Source organism: Acomys minous (genome assembly GCF_964271855.1).
Source record: "Acomys minous genome assembly, chromosome: 12".
NCBI classification, from domain to species: domain Eukaryota; kingdom Metazoa; phylum Chordata; class Mammalia; order Rodentia; family Muridae; genus Acomys; species Acomys minous.
In genome coordinates, this window is record NC_140493.1 from 34978163 (window position 1) to 35000471 (window position 22309).

Sequence of the window (22309 nt, forward strand, 5' to 3'; positions counted from 1 at the left end):
AAGAGAAAGAAAGAAAGAAAGAAAGAAAGAAAGAAAGAAAGAAAGAAAGAAAGATGGATGGATGGATGGGGGAGCCTAAGGAGACTCCCCCTTAGGGGAGGAAAAGAGAAAAGTCAGACTGAAATCTGGCAGTTCCTTCCTGCCCCAAAAGAAGTAAATCCTATCTGTTCAACTGTCAGTTCTAATCAGAAGCAAAAATCCAACGTGCAGCATGTGAGCATCAAAAAAAAAAAAAAAAGATGTCCTTTGAGAGGCTACACCCAGTCAGATGTAGAGACTCGCAGCCAAACATTGGGTGAAGCACAAAGAGTCTTGTAGAAAAGCAGGAGGATGGATAGAAGGACCTGGAGAGGACAGGAGCCCCACAAGAAGACCAACAGAGCCAGCTAACCAGGGCCCGGAGGGGCTTGCTGAGGCTGAAGCATCACCCACGGATCATACATGGGCTGGAATTAAGCCCCCTACACAGATGTAGCTGATGGGCAGCTCAGGTTTCATGTGGGTCATCTAGTAAGAAGAGCAGGGGCTGTCTGTGACATGGACTCTGTTGCCTGCTTTTCAGCCACGTCCCCCCTGGAAGAGCTGCCTCGCCAGACCATAGGTCTAAGAAGGAAGATGTGCTCGGTCCTGATGCGACTTGATGAGCTGCAGTGGGTGGGTAGGGTTAGGCCTCCCCTTTTCTGAGGAACAGGGGAGAGGGGAGGAGGGATGGGGGAAGAAGGAGGGAGAGGGCTAAAATCAATTAATTTTTTTAAAAAGACAAGGCAAAGAGAAAGTGTGATTCCTTCCTTTACTTTTCCCTCTCTGCTTTTATTTTTGGTTGGTTTGCTTGCTTGCTTTTGATGCAGTCATGGTAGGACCCACTCGTGGAGGGTCCTAGATCTGAGATCATCTGTCCAGTTATGATTTGTACTTGCTGCTACCAAGACAGAAGTAAGTGCATTTTAAGAGCACTGCAGGAAGTGACTTGAAATGGCCAGGAACTGGGTCTGGCAGCCTGCTCTCCACAAAGCCTACCCTTAACTCACAGCTGTGTAAGGGGCCAAACCCCAAGTGCCACTCTCTACAAGTCCAAATCTCACAAGAGTCCTGACTCAAGGAAAGAGCTTTTCTTTATGTCCGTCCATGAGACCAACAGTATTTGGCTAGTGGACTTCGCCTTTTTGGCTAAATGGGTATTTTTTTTAAAAAATTACTTTATTCTTATATTTTAAAAAGTCACAACCTATGGTTTTTCATCCTTTAAAAGAGTTCTTTAATAGATATGGGCAACTGAATAGGTGTCATTTAAATCAGAAATACACATCCCAGAATCCATTTTGCTAAAATGAACAAGCAAGAAAAACCATCAAAGTACAGATTGGTCTCCAAAAATCACAGGTGAATAAAGAAGTCATCAACTGTCCTCAAGTACAATGTCGTCCAAGTACTGTTTTCACAACAAAATATCTTACAGCTCTCAAAAGAGAATGAGAGCTAGACAGGAGGACACAGAATATAGCCTGGTACACAATTACAAGGCACCCTTTAACTACCCCAAAGACCATGCACATATGACATGCTTTCATGACAAGAGCATGTGCTCGCCAAGAACACATACCCACCTGCTAAGGAGGCCACAGGAAACACACCACAAGGAACTTTCCCTCCTGTAAGTACAAACTTTTCACATTTAAGTGCTGCCATCTCGGTGTGTTGGTTTCTTTACAACAGTCACCAAATTCAATGTACAACCAAACTTCTCAACTTCTTTTTTAAACTTTGAGACCGTGTGTGTGTGTGTGTGTGTGTGTGTGTGTGTGTGTTCTTGAAAGGAGAGAGGAAGAATTAAAAAAAAAAAAAAAGGAGGCCTGTTTTACAGAGGTGATTTTTCCTCAGTTGAATTTCCTCTTCTCAGATAATCCTACCTTATATCAAGCTAACATTTAAAATTAAAAACAAACAAACAAACAAAAAAACCCAGGACAGGGCAGGTCAAGCATCCCTCAGTGTACTCCAAAAGAAGCTAATTTCGAGGCCCTGTGAGCTGCACCGGACCAGGGACTAACTGCCCACCTTAGGCAACATAATGCAGGTCACATTCTATGCAGGACTCTGTGGGCCAGAAGTGGCTTCTATTTGTGGCTAAAATAACAAAGGCTAAAGTTATTTCAAAACTACAGGTCATCATCTAATTTTGGTAAATCTCTAATTTTACTCCTATTATCTTGATTCTCATGGGAGAAAAAGTAATCTCTTCTAAATTTACTTGTCCCACTCCTTGGATCATTCATATATAGTTAAACATATCAGCTCTAAAATCTTTCTTTCTTCAGTAACAAGACACCATGACCAAAGATATTCATTCAACAAATATTTCTTCAGTATTCAATATAGGATAAGTACCAGGGGAAACAGAAAATAAACAAACAAACAAACAAACAAAAACCACTCCTGCTCTCATGGTGCTGACATTAGAAGCTATGCCCAGCTTAACAGCACAGCATAAAATATTCAAATAACTTGGTGATAAAATCTATTTGGGGCAACGGTAGAGAAAAAAGGGCTTTCCAGTACATTTTTTTTTCACCAGGAGCCAGGGAGGTCTAGCCTCCTTGCAAATTGGAAAAACAAAAAACAAAAAAACAAAAAACAAACAAACAAAACATATACTAAATATTTTAAATGTTTTTTTCAACTTAAAAAAGTTTGTGTGCATGTTGGGCAGTGGTAGTGCACACCTTTAATCCCAGCACTTGGAATCAAAACACACACACACACACACAAACTCTGCTACACTTTTCTCAAGCACCCTAACACACTGGGAGGGACGCTGTAGAATCCAGAGAAGAATGAGCCAGCGTCCCACCTAAAGGTACACAAGTCTGGGAAGATATAAGCTTTAAAATATATATAATTAGAGTAGAAAGATCAGATCCCTGGTCCAAAAGATGAGTGAGCCCTTAGCTGTCTTCTAAATCCAGAATTCACTGAGCCCTAATCACAAAAGGAGAAACCATAAAGCCTATTGATTATTGCATCCCTAAAATTGTGACGGGCGGGAGAATAGAGGGGGCTTAGAGGTCCCTCCACATGTGCTGGAGCCTAGCTCTGAGATGCTCATCTCTCTGCTCCATGTGGACAGAGAAGCACTTAATAGGAGCTTCGCTAGATGAAGGTGGTGATTGGTGAGGAACGCCCTGAGCGGAAGGGCAAGCCAAGTCGCTAGCCTGCTGACTCCTATTCTGCTATCTGAAAAATCACCACACCATTTTCACACCCCCAAGGGGACCTGAAATGACAGGCTTCAAATGATAGCTCTTAAGCCACGTCCTGAATAGAGCACACTGATAAAGTGCCCAGGCCTAGAAGTTCCAAAAATAAGTGTTTTCTACTTTTAGAGACAAGTTCAAAAATTCTAGTTATTGTACCTCATCTAATTAAATGAGCGCACTGGAAACACAATATGGTATTTTTATCACACTCCTACTTGGATCTGTAAGGCATCCCACTAGAACAAAGGCAATTTCTATTTTGTAGACAACATAGGACAGGGCTGCGTAGATGGTTCAGTGGTAATATTGCTTGCTGTGTACACCAGAAGACTTGCATTCAAATCCACAGCACCCACATTTAAAAAAAATTAACATTTAAAAAAAAAAAGCAGGGATGACTGACTGCACATGATGTAACCCCAGCACTAAGAAGCAAAGAGAAGTGGGACCCAGGAATTCGGTGACTAGCCAACCTAGGCAAAACAATGATCTTGGGTTTCAGAGAGGCACCCTGACTTCAAGAAATAAGGAAGAGAATGGCAGAGTACACCTACAATACTACTCCAGCCAATGCATCATGGGTATCAATGTGCACACCCCACATAACCATATACCCACACACATGTACCCCAAATATTCTACACGAACATATACAAATAAAGAGAGGGAAGGAAGAAGGGAGAGAAGGGAAGACAGAAAGAGAATGGGACATGAGAGACCACTGGACACAAAGTAGGGAACCTCTTTCCAAACTGGAAAGCTTTAAAAAAAAAAAATCCTTTTTGATTCTTTCTTCTCATTGTAAAAGAATACCCAGCCAGAATCGGTGGTTTACAGCTTTTATCGCAGCTCTTATGACAACAGAGGCAGGTAGATCTCTATGTACTAGAGGCCGGCCTCGTTTTCAGAAGAGTTCTAGGCTAGTCAGCTAGTCAGGGCTACATAATGGGGGTGGGGAAGGGGTGGGGACACCCAACAACAATCAGTCTTTCAAGTATTCTCTGGGATGGGAGAAGAAGATGGAAAAAGAAGGCGGAGGAAGAAGAGGAAAAGGAAGAGAAGAGAAGGAAGAAGAAGAGAGGGAGAGGAGAAAGAGAAGAAGGAAGAAAAAGAAATTAGTGTTATACGCTCCTTATCAAAATGCTGGTCCTCAAATTATCATTACATATAAAACACACACCCTGTCATTTGCCAAGCAGGATAAAATGCAGGGAAGTGAAAGAAGATGCTATCCAACTCACACTTAGGCAACCACTTGTCAATCACTCCTCACCAGGCATATGACATACATGACACAGCCCAGGGGCATCCAGTTGACAACAAGAATGAAATGCTATTCCAACCTGGTTTTTGGTTACTGTTTTGTTGCCTTTGTTTTGTTTTGTTTCCTTTTGGACATGTGAAGGTTCCAAGGTACACAGTTGAGGCTACGGCAGCAAAGACTCCTCTATAATGTGGACTCCAGTAGGAATCACAGACTACATTTGGATTTGTAGCAAATCAGTATTCCAGGAAAACCCTCACAGTGTGTCTGTTCGCGATCATAGCTGCGTCTCCTGGGAGAGAAAGAAGACTGAAGTTCCAGTGTGTCTGAATGCACCCAGATCTTCAAAACACAGTCTAGAATTTCCTCCCCGGATTCACCTTGGCTGCAGTTACACGTTTATCGCCAAGGACAGGTGTATAACATGCTGAAACAGCACAGAGGTTTTGGTCCTGTGGCTGTGGACCTAAACCATCCACCAGGAAGAGTCGCTGGTCATTAGTGGCCATGCAAATCCCCAAGATGGCGGTCTGACTTGCTAACGCCCCTGCATGATGGGATCTCTTGCTTGGCTACTTAAAATGCTGGAGAGGAAAAAAAATTAATTTTACTTTCTCAGTCCCACACAGGTTTATCTCTGAAAGTCATTTCCGGGGATCTCGCAGCTATATCTGCCACTGCACGTTGACGTTTTTGCAAAAAGCAGGAACAAGGCCTATGCACCAATCAGCCTCACAGAAATGGTAAGAAACCAAATACTTTTCATAAATGAAAAGATATATTTTTTAAAGACACAAAATGTTTGGAGTTCTTGGCCGAACCCCCTCATAGAAAATGACAATCTCCTGTATTTTGGCAACAGTTCCCACAGGTGGTCGGAATTCTGAGCACTTGCCAAAAAACCACCAGGAGCTTCTCCATGACTGGCAAGCTATCGGATCATATTGCACACTACAACCGTAATGAGCTGTAAACAGACAGGTCAGATGATAGAAATGAAATTAAAAGAATGATGAACACACACAAATGGTAAGTCTGAGATTATGAGTCTAATGTGGTCTTACTGAGACAGATAAATACTGACAGGAACCCTGGCTTCTTACCGAGTGTTTACTATCCACCAGGGCCTGGTCTAAGCATCAACATGTATCATTACCCATTCGGTCCTCACAGTAACAACCCTATGATGCGGAAAGGATTACATCCCCATCTTAAAAGTGAAGACACACAGAGAAGTGCTCCTAGGTCTCACACACTGATAGCTCTCCTACTGTAATTCCAATTGCCATCCCCCAGGACCTACATGTATACCCTCCATGAGCCTCTGAGCTCCAAGCCCAGGAAGGAGTCTCCCATGACAGTCACGTGCTGAGCAAGCTACCCAACCTCCCCATTCTCAATCTTCTCACCAACACCACTGGGGCAGGGGGTGGATTACCAGGTATGGCTTTTTCAGCCCAGGTGGACCCTAAACTTCTAACCCTCTTGCCTCCACCTCCTGGGTGCTGGGATTACAGGCGATAGCAGGCTGCCTCTATAAGTTTATCATTCATCTCTCTCTCAAGGAATATGTCTGACCCCCCCCCCATAGTCAGAGTGAGATGAACCCCTGGTGCCACCCCCCACCAGTGCTTCCAACTTGCTGGCAGATACATACAGCAAGCAGATGTGACAGTCCAGTCAGCAGCAAGTTCACAGGACACTAGAGGGGCAAGAATCAGAGAGCCAAAGCAATGACACCCTCGCATCGCTCCTTAGACTTGCTCTTCCTCCTTCTCTTCTTCTAGAACTCAAGGGTACTGTTTTCTTCACTTATCTTTACTTATCGGTTATCATTTCCTCCTGGTTTTTTTGCCCTATTTTATCCTTACCTAAATTTCTCCTTAGACACAGCAACATACAAAATAAATTCATCAAAATACTACTGGAATCCTTTACCTGTACTAAACACTGAGGTGAGGTAGTTAAATTTTATCATAACATGAACTACAGCTCATTATTTTTTAAAAATGTACTGTAACTCTACAGTTACAAATACAAATACAAAAAATTATACATTTCTACTCCTTGAATCAATAAAAGACCACTCTCTACAGTTAAAGGTTTACTATATTACACCGTTTTTTTAATGTAGTCATCATAAAACATGAGGTTTAAAGGTAGCTTTTTTTAATGTGATGTGAATTTTAAAGGAGCCTGTAGCATATAAGAAAGTGTTTACACACGCACGCACGCACGCACGCACGCACGCACGCACGCACGCATGCCCACAAATTATTCTCTGCCTCTTAGCAAAGCAAAAACATTTTAGTGTCAGATTCCTTTCTGATTAGATTTTCAGACTGCTTCAGATACACACAGCTAGCCATAATTTTGGAAAATAGCCTTAACAACCTTTGGACGAACATAAAACATAATTCATTCTTAGTCAAGTGTCATATGATCATCACCAAATCTGAGTGAATTTTTAAGACCTACTAAGAATTTGAGTAATTGCGCTCCAGTACATCAGCTGGGCTGGACATCCTGAGAACTGCCATACAACATACCTAGTCTGGGTCCTCATGAGCCACAGCATATTATAAAGGCAGGAAATAGAAGCCAGCAGGAGAAATATCAGTACCCCTTCCTTTCACCACCCCCCTTGCTTTCTAATTGAATCAAAAAAATCTCCACATGAATTCATTAGAAGCCTGATAGTTTTGTTAAGCACTATGTCACTGTGTGCTCAGCCCCAATACAGAGCTTAGATGGGGGGAAAAAGAGAATGCCAAAATATTTATTCAACCAAACTTTGGGAGCGGGGCCTATAATTAAACAGGGGAGGAAATTAAAAAGGGAAGAAATAAACTATCTGTTCTCTCTCAAATGTAGAATCTAGCCAATAAAACATGTACATATGTAAACAGATAAACATATGGGTACAGGAATACATGAGGGAAAGAGAGCAAGAGAGGCTGAACATAAGGAGATGAGAAAGGCCTGACTAAGGTAACGGACACGAGTTATGACAGAGGAACACGGCTGCTTTTCCTTCTAGATCTCATTCTCTCATGGTCTTTCTGCTTCGTGTGGGGGAAAGGGAATAAACTACACCTGATATCCTAAGCGTCAAATTTAACATGAAGGTCCACAGATTCCATTTTGAATTCCATTTCTAACTGTATGCAAGGTTAGAATTTGTACACACTTTGGTCTAGTCAGTTTTGGTGTGTGATGTTTTTATCTGCTTCTAAGTTTTTTATAATAAAGGTTTGTTTTTATTTAAAAAAAAAAAAGAAAGAAAGAAAGAAAAGAAAAAGAAAAAGAAAAAAGTAGGGAGTCCTTAGGAGCTAGAGGCTATTAAAATTAAATGATAAGGAGACCCTGATAACTTTTATTTAGTCCTCATGAATATTTTAGATCAGTGTGCTGGGGCTGAGGAACCTTGGTTCATTTGAATTTGGTTTCACTAATTTTTTAAAATAAATTATTTTGTCTTATTTATGTACATAGGGGTGAGGGTGTCAAATCCCCTGAACAGAAGATTACAGACAGTTGTGAGCTGCCATGTGGGAGCTGGGAATAGAACCTGGGTCCTCTGGAAAAACAGGCAGTGCTCTTAACTGTGAGCCATCTCTCAGGCCTTCACTGATTCTTATACCAACACAACAGTTCTGGTTTTGCTGTTTTTGTTTTGTTTTTGTTTTTTAAAGGGGAAAGTACCTTTTAAAAAATACTGAAAGAAATTTCTCATTTGAAAACAAAAAGAGAAACCACGTAAATCAGCAAAAGGACAAAATAAAGTTGCATTAGAGGCTGAAAAGCTTATTTTACCGTCTCAAAGACAGTGAGACTTATCAGAACTCATATTTTCAATCTATGGTCAAGAGTGGCAACCGTCTTGGTGGTTCAATAAAAGTAACTTATTATAGTTGATACAGCCAGGGCTGGGGAGCTGGCTAAGTGGGCAAAGTGTTTGTCATGCAAACTTAAGGACTCAAGTTCATAGCTCCGGATACCCCCACCCCCAAAACACACACACAAAACAAAACCAAAAAAGGGACACAGTAATTAATATATGTCTCTAATACCAGTGCTCCTATGGTGAGAGAGGGGTAGAGACAGGAGAATCTGTGCAAACTGCAGACCCAGTTAACCATGGGTACACAGCACCAAGCAGCAAAGAGACTTCCACCTCAAACAAGGCAGGCAGACCTGAGGTTGGCTTCTGACCTCCGCACTGGGCTTTCCCAGAACTATAGTGGCAAAGTCCCCAGCCATGTTCTCAAGGAGACTTTATTCCCTCCACATTTAAAAACCACAGAAGCATCAGGTGTAACAGGCCACACCTTTAATCCCAGCTCTCCAGAGGCAGAGGCAGATGGATCGCTGTCAAGTTCGAGGCCAGCCTGGTCTACAATGGGAGTCCAGGACAGCCAGGGCTACAGAGAGAAACCCTGTCTTGGAAAAACAAACAAACAAACAAACCACAGAAGCATCTCTAAGTCTTAGTCTCACTGGGCTTCAAAAACACTGACTAAACTTTTCAGAACTTGGAATGTCAGCCCTAGAGAGTCTGACCCCTGCCTTGTACAACTGGAGCAGAGATCTGTTCTCAGAAGCTCCAAGGAAATCCTAGTATATAACCCTATCGAGAGCCATAGTACTTCCCATGAAGTTGCTTTTCTTCAAAGAATCTGGCACCTTCTAACATGTGATCCCATTTGCAAAGTATCAGACGGCAGGATGAGGTCACTGTTGAATATCTAGTGAATGCCTAGGATAGACAAGAAAGCATGCTTTGTATACACGGAACAAACTAAATCAAATTAAAATTAAAAGCCTTAGTGAATCCACGACTCCTGCCTTCAGCATCTGTGCCCTTTACTGGAAAGAGAAAGACAAGTAGCTAAGTAAGGGGAACTCCAAAGCTACGGTGGCTATGAGATGTTCTAAGAAAGTACTGACTTGGAGTCCAGGAAGTGACTTTAGACGTGAGAAAGAACAGGGTGGCAGCCTTCCACAAAGCTGCTGGAAAAGGAAATAGGAGGAGGGGTGTGGCTCTCACTTGAGGATGGGATGAAAGTGAGGAAGCAGGCACAGCTGGACCAGCAGCCATGCAGCATCAACTACCAATGAGAAGCCCTGGGGCATGTTCAAGCAGGGGAGAGGTGTGATCATAGTTTACAACAGCAACACCACAGGTGATTTCAGGAGCTCTCAGGGTGCTGGAATGTACACAGGACATGTGGTGGAATCCGTTCTACCCCTCCACCCATCAGTTCTCACCTTGAAGAGTGTGGGTGTCGTGTACATCAACATATCAACATACCTGCCAGGGACAACTGTAGGAAAAAGAATAGAGGTCTCATCATCCCCTCCTGGGTACCTCTTTTCTCTACATCTCAATTGCATAAGCCCATACCTTGGGCATGTAGACAAGGTTTCAAAAGGACAGCTTATTCTTAAGAGTGCCCAAACATTTGTATATCACCTGTACGCCTGAGCAAGTTATAGAAATGCACTATTCTACTTTAGTAAAGAAGAGTATACACAAATGATGCCTTGGAGTCAACACTAAATCACAGCGTCCCTTATCAAATATTTACCAAAGCTGTACTGTGTGACAGGCAAGGTACTACTGGGCGCTCCAAGGCAAGGCCGCCGCTGCGGAGTGTGGACGTGTTCTCGAGCACCGGGCCAGCTATTCATAAACTGCCAGGCTTCCTTGCTTCTGAGTGCTACATGTCATAACTCCGGGGCCTACTTCCTTCTATTTGTCTTGTCAGCTGTCCCAGCTTCCCAGACCTATTTGCAAGAATCCTACCTACTCTTGTCTTTGAATTTATTGCTCCAAATCTACTCGAGCTGGGAAATCAGATTTCCAAAACGGTTAGAATTCTCTCTCTAAACTTGACGAAATCAATCCTAGGTGAAAACCCAAGTGGTACTCCACCCATCAGTCAAACGGGTGACAACCGGTGAGAGTGTGGTCCTCTTGCTAGCAAGGAGAACTATTCAAAAGAACTAAGTCCCACGGTTGAAAGCACAGGCCTAGAAGTCAGAACACTTCCATTTTTAGAGTCTGTGGGCTCTTATGTAGGTCAATATAAAGCCTGTTTCTTCATTTATCAACTGAAGAACAAATGATACTTTCCTGCTAAGTGCTCAGAAAGATTAAAGAGACGCAGCCTAGTCACCAGCACTCAGTACAATCTCCATGAATGTCAGAGGCTGTTGCCAACCGCTGGATTCATACGCAGAAGAGCCAACAGGATATTGCTTCAACAGTACCTGCCACAGCTAGCTTCCCCTAACCACAGCCCCCTGTTCCAGGAAATGACTTCAAGCTGTTCTTTGCTAAGGCATGTTCACCTGTTAAGAGTGGCAGTGTGATGACAGGGGAAATCCCTCCACTGATCAGGTCTCCACCACCTGACGGAGATGAGCAACGATCACTAGAAAAGTCAACCAGACTAGGCTCCCCACCAGACCTGGACCATCAGCATTCAGGAAAAGACTTAAGTGATGGGGCCAGGCAGTCCCGGAGAAACCGAAGAGCAGAAACAAACCACCCTGCCCAGGTAGTCTACTGTTATCCTGAGAACTTACTGGAGCAGTTTCAGTTCAGTGTGTCCCACGACCCCCTGCAATATATCCTGTGACTTAACATGGCCTGAGAACCTGCTGAACCAGCTCAAGGAGACTGCTAAGTGGCTCTGTTCCATCTCTACAAGGTGGATCTCCACATGTCACCCTCGGCTGCTAATGGTAGATGCCAAAAGGACAGCCTGTATTCTCGATGCAGGGAATACAGAGGACATGGGATCAAAAAAATGCTGAGCTACCCCAGAGGCCGCCCTCTGCCTCTGTCATCTGCCAACTCTAGCCTGAAGACCCCATACACGACTTTCCACATCCCACAGAGCATCTAAGCCCACTTTCCTAGGAATTCCGGTTCCAGGAACAGCAGAGCAGTGCTATTTCAGGGGCGCAGTTAAAAAGAGCCAAGTTATGAAACTAACTGAGCCGCTATACAGTTGACTAGACCGTGACAGGAAGATGGTTTTAATAACACCGCCACCCCGGAGAGCAGAGCATATTAGCATTTACAAGGTACATTCACATACATTCTACCTCTTTTGATCCTCTTAATGACCCTGTGAGGCCAGCAACCTAATCTCTATTTCCAGATACAAAAACTGAGGCTAAGAGGTTAAAAACCTGGTTTGGGAAGCCCTGTGAGTCACTTATTCATGGGCTCAGAATCGCAGGCTTGGCTTTCTAAGGCTTCATGTAAGTCAAATAGGTACAAAGGAAAGCTCCAGTGTGTACTGTTGCAAATCTCTCAGTGATATCAAAAGGACTTATATTATCAAAAAGATTAAAAAAATAAAAAGTTTGAAAATAAGGACATTAAACTGTTGGTTGACTCATTTTGTTTTGTGCCTTGGACATAGCACAAAGCACTTAGATTCAAGAATTCCTTACTTGGCTATCCTGTCCACAGGAAAAGGACCCAACCCAACCTCCTATGGACCCTGGCGTCTTTCCCTCTAAGGGAAACCAGAAGCAAAGGCCTGACTGCCACAAGATGCTGATGGAAAGGCATCTTCCTCACGTAGGGTAAATAGACTCTGAGATACCCAGAAAGCAAGCATTGTTGTTTGGAGAGAGAAGTCTATGGCTGCCAGCACAGTTAAGACACCAGAGAGGTTTTTGGCTGGAGCCAAAAACAAAACTTCAAAGAGAACAGAGCCTGGAGCTTCAAAGACCCCCTGCAGGACCAATTACCACCTACAATGTTTATCTAAGCTGTCACTTAATGATGGCTACTTCCCTAACCGGGTGCTCAGCTCACCTTAAAAACACCTACCTCCCCAGCAGAATGAGGAGTGGAGGGAGGGCACACAAGTCCTCTGCTGTTTTTGAAAAAAAGAGATCTTGGTCAAGAAGGAGGCACGTTATTGAAATTTACTCTCCCTAAGTAAATTATGATGCAGCTATGAATTTTAAAAAAGAAAAGTGTTCTTTAAAAAAAATCCCACTTTCAAAGTAATTTTGGTAGGACAGTAAAAAACACTCTGAAAGAATGTGAAGGTAAAGTCCAAAAGTACACTTCGGTCTGATTTCAGCTTTCCAAAACAGGTAAGAGTAGCCTGCAGCAGGCCAGGAGCTGTGCTTACCAATACAGGACCCCTAGCTACAACACACGGGCAGCTTGGACAAACAAGGAAGTTAAGATTTATTTACCATTAACTAAATAATTCACATAGCTGGACAAAGTGTTAGGATACGCAGAGATAAAACACCACAAATCTCGGGCATGGTGGCGCACAACTCTGATCCCAGCATTTGGGAGGCAGAGGCAGGCAGATCACTGTGGGCTGGAGGCCAGCCTGGTTTACAAAGCCAAGCCAGGACAGACAAGGCTACACAGAGAAACCCTGTGTTTTGGGGGGTGGAGGAAATACAAATATATAGGTTAGGTGGCTAAATCAAACTGCAACATGGCCTAGCTCTCATAGTGGGGTAAGAAAAGAAAAGAAAAGTCACTTTGCTGTATTCTGTATCTTCTACAGACCCCACAAAACCAGGAGTACAACGCTTACAACACATGGGCTAATGTGTATGTACACGTAGGTAGCAGTGGTGTGTGCAGGCACGTATGGAGGACAGAGGTTAAACATCAACATCGGGTGTCTTCTTCAATCTTTCTGCCTTCTTTTCTGTACCTGAAGCTCACCAAGTACACGAGCCAGGGTGACCAGCAAGAATCTCAGAATCTTCCCGGCTCCGACTCCCTGGGGCACGGTACCAACAGCTGGCTTTTTAACGTGGGTACTAGTAATCCAGATGTGGGTCCTAATGTTAGCTGAGCCATTTCCACAGCCCGACTTACGTTACCTTCCAAAAAACAGTATTACTTAAACTACGCGTGCCTGGGATTGCTAGCCGTGAGTATGACCACCAAGCTCTACTTTGGTGACCTGTGTCCCAGAAGCAAAACCTCCCAGTGGGTCGTCACACTACCAACCAGGAGCAACTATCCTTCCAGTCCTCATCCCTGGAGGTCCATTTATAATCACAGAAAGCAGATGTGCAGGGGATCCTGGGAGGGAGGGGGGGTCAAAGGTCACTCTGAAGAGGCTAGGGGGAGACTGAACAGCAGAATCCGTGCAGGCCAGGTTGGAATGCTCATGAATCTTCCTGTCCAGTGGAAGGGAAGATTAAATGTCAGAACTAAGGTCCTTTTAGCACATGTGCAATCTAAATTCTTACCCTGGGAAATGCACAGAGCAATGAGAGGAACATCTGGTAACTTGCTAGCTAACGAGTGAGTGTATTTTATTCTCCAGGGCTCTAACATTTTGAAGGGCTCTGTGATCTAAAGACCTTGGTTACAGGGTCATCAGTTCAACAGTTGCAGTGCTATGCCTGCTTTTCTCCCCTCCGCACCCTACATTCCAACGTCTGGAAAGGATGCACAGTTCCCTTGTTGAAAGGCTTTAATGAGATAAGAAAGGTAAATTCCAGTGACAAGCATCCTTCCAGTTTGGAAGAAGGCTAAGTCCGAAGCTGACCAATGTAGAAGAGAGCTTAAGTGAAAACAAGTATTTCTTACATTCAATCAGAGAGGAGCTCCTGTGTTTATGCCTGAGAACTGCAGAGCCCAAGGACCACCTCACCTGACCTGATACCATGGAGTGCCAGGAAGCAGCAGCCGGCCATGACGAGCAGACAAAGGACCCGGAGCCAGAACGCCTGGGCTACAGCCCAAGTTCTGCCACTTACAACCAGGGAAGCCTTGGACAAGCTGCTTCAGCACCACCGCCTTCAGCTTTCACACACTGGTGTGATGCACTAACGAGACACGTGGCAAGGTGGCCGTGAGAAGTGCAGCCAGGCCCTACCCACCAAAACTTTTGATATGATACTGACACAAATTCGCTGGTGGAGTTTTCTAGAACCCTGTTCAGTGACTTTAGATCCTCCAGATTATGAGATGAACGCTAACCAACTGAGGATATGGCCTCTCCTTTTATCAATCCTGTGCTGCCCATCTGGTGTCAAGAGAACCAAAGGTGGTCTCCTCTCAGAGGGACCCGGCCAAGTATTAGCAGCTTGTCATTAATGAATCATAGTGAAATCCTTTAGACCCATAAGTCAGGTAGCAGACACCCATCAAGACCTGTTACTCTGGACTCAGTCAAAAGGCAAATATCCCCCCAAATAGCAATAACCCCCAACCTTAACTTCTTGTGAGTCAGGCTTTCAGCTTCTCTCTGCAGAAAGCAGGTTCCAGGAGGGAAGGGAACTCGGCATGGGGGGGTGGGGGGGTAACATCACTATCAGAAGACACACTTGTCAACTCCACAGCTCAGCTCTGGGCTATTATTTTCTTTCTAATCTGTGGTTTATTTTAGAAACACTTTTGTGCCATCACACAACTGTGGGGAGAAAGGTGCTGATTTCTTTTTTTTTTTTTTTTTTTTTTTTTTACATTTGAAGTCTGTGAATCATAGTCCCCGCCTTTCACTTCGGAGGAGGAAACATTCAGACAAGGGTTAGGCCTGGATCAGGAACTTGTTCCATGTGTCTTGAGAACCCAGTTGGGAATAATGGAAGAAAACAGAGGAGAAACCCTTTTGTGTGAAACACAGTTTTCCTTCCTCTGCAATGGCATCTGAATTCAACTTGTTTGGTCAATTCCACCTGTTCTCCAAATTTTAAGGCCAAATAGAAAGGCTTAATAACGTTTTAAAAATAAAAAAACAGAAAGAAGATGAGCCAGGCGGTAGTGGTACACACCTGTAATCCCAGCACTGGGGAGACAGAAGCAGGTGGATTTTTGTGACTTCGAGGCCAGCCTGGTCTATAGAGTGTGTAGCCAAGAAGCCCTGTCATGAGGGGAGGGGGAAGGGGGGGAATAAGTTAAGCTAAGCAGCTTTAGGGACACACACACGTTAATTAACAATAAAAGGGAAATGTGAACCTCATAGCAAGACTCTGAGGATGTCTTTTAAAGGCTAGCATTGGTTCTTTAAGCTATTTGACAAACTGTATATGCATTTACTTTTTCTTTTTCATTGCCCGCCAGCCACCCTTGGAAAGTTTTCATCAAGTTGTAGAAATACCACCAGCACCATTTCAGATGGCCTGGAGGCCCGGCGCTTCCAAAGTGTTAGCAATTAGCAATGGGAAGAGTGCTGACTCATGAAAAAACCCAGAGGTCTGCACTCTAGACTACCCCTAAATCGCATCAGAGTTCTGACTTCTCCCTAAAATTTGCCATCCTTTCGTTTCTACTCCTAAGAAGAAAGAATGCTAGCCGCTGACTGATCACCCACCCATAGTGAGTCCATGGCTGGGGCTGACAAAAGTGACTCACCGGGGAAGGAAACTTGCCGCCAAGCCTGAGCATGTACACTTGATTCCCAGAACCCACTTGGTGAAAGAAGAGAACTGACTCCAAGCTGTCCTCTGACCTCCACCTCCATGTGTGCATACGCACACAACACACATGCATCCATACACCAAGGAAAGGTTTTGTTTTCTAAAACACCAGTAAGGGTACAGCTTTAATGAACAGAAAAGGATGCTAAGACCTGGACAGTCTTTTGTCTATTCTTAGAAAAGCTGCCTGGAAAGAAGCGCCACACTTTCCTCAGAAGGGTCAAAGGTAGACGACGATGTCACCTCTCATTACCTTCTCTTCCTTCCGTTTGAGCTAGTCAAACTTGAAGTTCCCTAGTAACGGCCTTCGAAGGGGTCTGAACTGTGAGGTTCTTAGTCATTGTCATCCTGTAGGGATGCCCGAGAAGCCAGAAAGATGAAAATGCAGCCCCACACTTCTGAGAGGCCTCACTCCAGATCAACAAATCCCAGCAGTGACTTTGTTCAGCTGGTGTCCCCTACACCTGTCACGATGTGTAACTGAAAGCCGGGTGTGCTGGTGTTCCTGGTAAACCGAGCACTCAGGACGCAGAGGCAGAAGGATCTTCAAGTTCAAGCCCAGCCTGATATATAGAGCTAGTTTCAGAACAGCCAGATAGACACAGAGAGACTCTGTCTCAAAATAATTAAAAATTTGGAAAAGATAAGTAGCTAGTAAAAAGCATGTACACTATTAACAAAATTGAATGTTTACTATAATTGGAAAGCTGGGTCAAAGTTTACAGGACCTTTCTGTCCAGCACAAGAATCTTCCCATTACTCCGCATAGCTGTTACGCCCCAGGGTGATCAATGTGTGATTTTTCACAACATCACAGGTGGGATAGGAATCCTCAACCATCTCTCTTTAAACCTACACCGTCACACACATCGTCACTGAAAGCAACTACTTTTGGAGCGGAAATATCCGCCTGTGCTCTTCTCCTGGCCTCACTTGACCACGGGTGCCATCAATTTCCCATCTAATTGTCAGATCTGGTATCCAAAGCAAACCTGTGTGCGGTTGCTTGTGGCAGCAAATTAAGTTGAAGCCTTTTCATAGGCACTTGCTAACGAAGAAGAGGAGTAGATGAAAATTGATCTGGTCTTTACGAGCCATTACTGAGTGGATGCCGAGAGCACCCTGGAAAGGTCCTAAGCCCTGGGGAGAAATCAACTCAGAAATTCCATGGAAGAAAGACCACTTCCACAGGCCTGCCTTCAGGATCTCTTCTTCATCAGAGGCCTGGTGCGGTCAGCGTGAGTACGGCTGAGGAGTTCTGCACTGCCCCAGTGTCAGATCACATCAGTTGCTAAGTCTTACTTCCAGAGTGCAGCCTAGGTGTGCCTGTCTTGCAACACACCGCTTCGGGATGCCTGTGTTCTTGGTTCGGCCCTGTGGATTCCAAAGCCGAAAGCAAAAGCCCCACAATATTTGCAAATAACAATCCTGACCACCAAAGATGGGTAAGGAGTTAAAACTCCAGGAGTGTGTGTGTGTTCTCCATTACTGACCTATCCTATTAGGGAAAATTAGGGCTGGAAGGATTGTAAAGGGGAACGTAAAACCAAGGAAAACCCTGCTCAGGAGGAAAAGCACACTTGCTTGCTTCCTAATTGCCACACTTCCAAAGAGAGAGGACCCTGGGGCCCTGACCCAGGTGGTCTTTAAACATAAATCAAGAAGAGGTGGGTGGTGTCAGATTTCTTGCCCCCCCCCACCACCACCACTGAGGGGTGAAAAATTAATTACATTCAATTAGCAAAACAAAGTTGTAAGGAAGCCAACCTACCACACCTTTCTCCATTCCTGCTCTCTAGAAATGAAAAGTACGCATTCCACGGAAAATGTATAGCACTGAGGCCTACAGTTAGGGAAAGGCCTCGAGGAACCTCCGCTCCTTCAGAATGAAGAACATCGTGATCTCTCTGAAAAGCTTGGTGATCAGAGAATATCAGCCTCACCTCATCAAGTTCTTCTACCACCCAGCAGTCAAAGAAATTCCTAGAAGGCACTACTTTCTTACAAACACCCCCAGAAGACGTCAAAGTACACGTCCTGCAAACAAAGCAGCTCATTTCTGACCATAGTTTAAGACTATCTTGTGGGGAAAAAAAAAATCTTTTTTTTTTTAACTACCTTATAACAACACTCAGTACTCACACAGAACTTCCTTGCCTAAGAGGAAGTTATAGATTCCCAATTGATCCTAGCCTCCGGCTTTTCCTATGCTTGAAATGGAAAAGGTCCTAGGGGTTCAGAAACCCAATCCCAGTCCCTCCCTTATTCTCTATGATCAAGTCTGGGAGGACTTTAATCTCCCTGACAATCACGCCCACCAAGACCAGGGGTTCTGAGTGGGGGCTCCATGGGCAACAATCAAACCTTTCATTTCGGGGCGCCGTTCCCACCCTACCCCTTCCCGATCCAATCGGGTTCGAGAAGCATTCCCCCCCAGTCTGCATTTCATGAATCAATTGCACAATCTTGCCAACCTCTGGCCAATTCCTCCTGTACTCAGCTGAGAGGTTTCCGCTTCCTTCCCTGGGAAAGGCTGCTCTGGTTTGTAACTGGCGTAAAGTGGAAATGCACCCTAGGAGATCACTAACTCTTTCCCAGCCAGACACAAGTGAGAGTCTGGGGCACTGACCCCGGCGATCAGGAAACTGACCCGTCAGCCTCGATTTAAAGCTGATCGGCGGATTCTAACTTTGACCTGAAATCCTGTGTGTCAGCTACTGTTAAAAGACAAGGAAAAGGAAGACTGAAAGGGGCTACAAAGTAACCAACTCAGTTACTTAGCAACTAAACAAAACTCTCCCCTCCACAGAGGCTAAGGAGGCAACTCAGGCCCATTCAGAGAGTAACTGTCTACAATTCATATGCAAATAGATAAAGACAAAGAAGAAAGGGAAATCTAAATTAGTAAAGGCACTTTACTGCAGTGGGCCTGAGGCCCAGATTTTAAAGTTTCTCCAAGGAAAAAAGAGTTTATACAAATGAATGAATGAATGATGAATACACCCAAAGCCACAGGCCCTAACCAACTTACACTCTACCTTTAATAAACATCAACGCTGTGGAGGAAGTAAGAGACAGCCATAAGTTGGAGAGCTAAATTTTAAATATTCCAGTTAGCAAGAATCTAAAGCTTAGGGGGAAAGGCGAAAATTTAAGCCTAGCAAACTCCGCAGAGAACAGGTACCCAGGGTCATGAGGAGACCAAACAAAGCGTAGGGGCAAGTGTTTGTGGACGTGAGCAGACTAGTGTCGCCCCCCACCCCCCACCCCCCACCCCGGGTCTCCACACAGCCTCACAAATACTCTCTCTAGCACCGTTCAGTGAAACAGTTTCCAAACTTGGATCAGGGCTCCATAATGCACTGAGGGGCATCCGGGTCCTGAACGGTTTTCAGAGTAGCAGGGAGACACCTTCAGCTACTTGACTGGAGAAAAAAAGTCTTCTGTCGAGTTTGCCTAAGAAACACAAACTCGGTCCAGGCTCAAAACAGGAAGCAACAGAACTGAGGGCTCCGGTCTCCATCCACCGCGCATCCCCCACCCCCACCCTCACACCTGGATTCAGGCATCCGGGCCCCCGGGGCCGAGCCTCCGAGGGAGGCAGCCCTTACTTACTTCTCGTACTCGGTGTTGTCTCTGTCACAGCGAGAATCCTTGTGCTTTTGCCAGTCTTTGCCATGCTTGCAGGTGGTGAGGAGCAGGACGTCCTCGCCGTTATGGACGTGATATAAGGCATTCCTGGTGTCTGACCCTATCCCTGTCAGGTACCTCTTCCCCTTGAAAACCAGCATGTACTTCCTGAGAGGAGGGATGGTGTTAAATTTCAAAAACCCCCTCTCCCCTCCTGTCCTGGGATGATCCTTAGAAAAGAGGGGAATAGAAACATCAAAGTTGGGTCGGAAGTTTTCAGTACTGATGCTGGCTTTAGCCAGCATCGCCTGGCCGATGTCAAACCCCACGTCCTCGGTGTAGTCAGGCCAAGTGCCAGAATATAAATTAAAAATTAAATGATTCCTACCATTGTTCCACAAGTGGAGACTCTGCACTTTGGATCTCAAATTGTGCACATACTGAGGTGATAACTGGTCTCTGTCTAAAGTATCCAGACTCAGGACAAAGAGGCACGCCTGGCTGGGGTCCGAGGTGTAGAATCTGGAGCCCTCGATGGCCGCTAGAATGTTTTGGTAACTTTCGGCGATTTTCTCCCCTTTCTGCTGCGGGTAGACGTAGACTTTGAAGCCGTTTTTCTTGCAAAGGGTGAAATCGAAGCAGGACTCCATGCGGCACTTCTTGCCTTTGTAGATGCTCGAGTTGGCGTCTCGCTTCTGCCGGGGGGAAATGTGCACGCTGGAATCCTCGTTTTCCAATTGATCCCAAGGAAAGAAGGGGCGCAGAGCGTCCGGGAAGCGGGGCCAGAAATGATCCGGACTGGGCTGGTGCAAGCCATTGCGACCACTGTGCTCTTCTCTCCGGCTGTGGCTCCTCGATGCCCTAAACTGCACGCCTCCAAAATAAAACAAAAGGGCGAGACAAGAGCCAGCTGAGAGCAGGATGAAATAGCGTTTTTTGGCCTGCATGTGTCCTGCCTGGGTCAAGAGGATTGTAAATAAACACAAGAATCACCCAAGTTTCCCAATCAACACTTTCAGCTCCAGTCCGCCATCTTCCCGCCTGTAAAGACTTCAAACTCTCCGCTCCCACCTTCTCTGGATGCCTTTCCCCAAGCCGTGGACTGATCCAGCGCATGTGGGCGATTTCTTTAACTTTCTCCCCTTCGGTCTTTCATCGTTGAGCTGCACAATGCACGGGAGAGAGCCGGGCAGAAGACCTCGCACCCAGGGCGGGCGAGCAGCGGACTGTAATTTTCTTGCATGCAACAAGACGGAGGAAAAAGAAAGAGAGCGGGGAAGAAAAAGCTCCCGATACCCAATCAATGGCAAGACGAAGTGACTGCCTCGCCGCTCGGATTCCTCTCGGCGGCGTGGAGAACGAGCCCGGGGATAGCAACTTCAACTCATCCACACTCCCGTGCAGAGCACTACGGTTCCAACAAGTCAACCCGCCCCGGCTTCAGCCGGCTAGTGCATCTTGCAGCTGGGGCGCCGTAACCTCACAAATCCCTGCATGTCTCTTTATTCCCTTCTGCAGCGGCTCCCACACTCCGCCGGTGTTTACTCCTTCGCTCACGGGGCCGGCTCCGCGGGTGCGCGGCGGCCCGGCCGGCGGCACGAGGGCGGCGCGGGGCGGCGGCGGCGGCGGCGCGTCCTCCCCGCGGGCAGTGCCGGCCCCGAGCGGTGCTTCGCAGGCCCCGCGCTCTCGCTGCCGACCGCCGCGTTCGGTCGCCGAATGTTACCCGGTTCTGAATGTTACACTTACACATTCCATTCCCGACACGACAGCGCTGACCTCATCCATCCACGCAGCCCGCGCTGCCATTGGCCGGGCGTCACGTCCGGGTGGGGCGGGGCTTCCGCTGCGCCCATTCATAACCCCCGGCGGCCGGCAGAGGCGCCGGCGCGGCGCGGCGCGGCGCGGGCACCGGGACCCCGAAGCGCACGAGCGGCGGGCGGAGCGCAGACCCGGCCGGGCGTCGCCCACCGCCGGCCTCGGGCAAGCCGGGCCTCCAATGCAACCTGGACCTGGCGGGTCCCCGAGGCGCGGGCGGAGGGGTGGGGACGCGGCGGGCAGCCTGCTGCTCCGGTTGCCCGGGGTCTCCAAAAGCCGGGAACGCCTCCACGCCAGGAGGCTGAGAGGACCGGTTCCAGGAGAAGGATGCCTGAAAATGGAGAAGCGAGGGGAAGGGGGTGGGGACTTCACGGATGCTGGTCCGGATTTCTCTCCGCAACACTTGGACCTGCTGAGGTCCTATTTGTGTGTGTGTGTGTGTTTTCTTTTGAACATTTTAAGTGGTCTTCCTAATTCCCCTAGGTAACCCACCCATTTTTTCTGTCTTGTTCACCGAGACACCGGAATCCTCAATAATAATAAGGAATTGTCACAGCCCGATGGAATTGTTGCTGTTCTGGATCCCTACTAGAGTGTGAGAAGACACCTGAATCCTTCTGACCTGCGTGCCCTCTCTTCCATTCCTGAATCCCTCCCACCTGTTCTATTCACTGACATTGGCCCGGGAGGGGCCTAATGGCTGAGAAGGAACCATTTCATTTTGCCCCCATCGGTGTTGTTAATCTTCTTGAGGTGGTGTTTTTAAGATGTCACCTGCCCTAGCTGTAGAAGAGAACCTCTGAAACAAACAATAATCAAATTTACAGTGAATGTGCCACGGTTATTCCTTCTGTTGACTCCCCTGCCCCAAGTCCTTAGGGACTTAATTGCAGGATTCTGATTTAAA

General features: G+C 46.0%; 1 protein-coding gene across 1 annotated transcript in view; it reads right to left on the reverse strand.

Moving 5' to 3' along the window:
* Positions 1–21214, reverse strand: part of EXT1 (exostosin glycosyltransferase 1) — a 278736-nt gene extending 257522 nt beyond the window's left edge. Inside the window, exon 1 of the mRNA XM_084747906.1 lies at positions 19573–21214. Within this exon, the coding sequence (XP_084604032.1) occupies positions 19573–20534 (962 nt within the window). The 5' untranslated portion in view covers positions 20535–21214. The remainder of the gene's footprint in view (positions 1–19572) is intronic.
* Positions 21215–22309: the final 1095 nt, after the last annotated feature.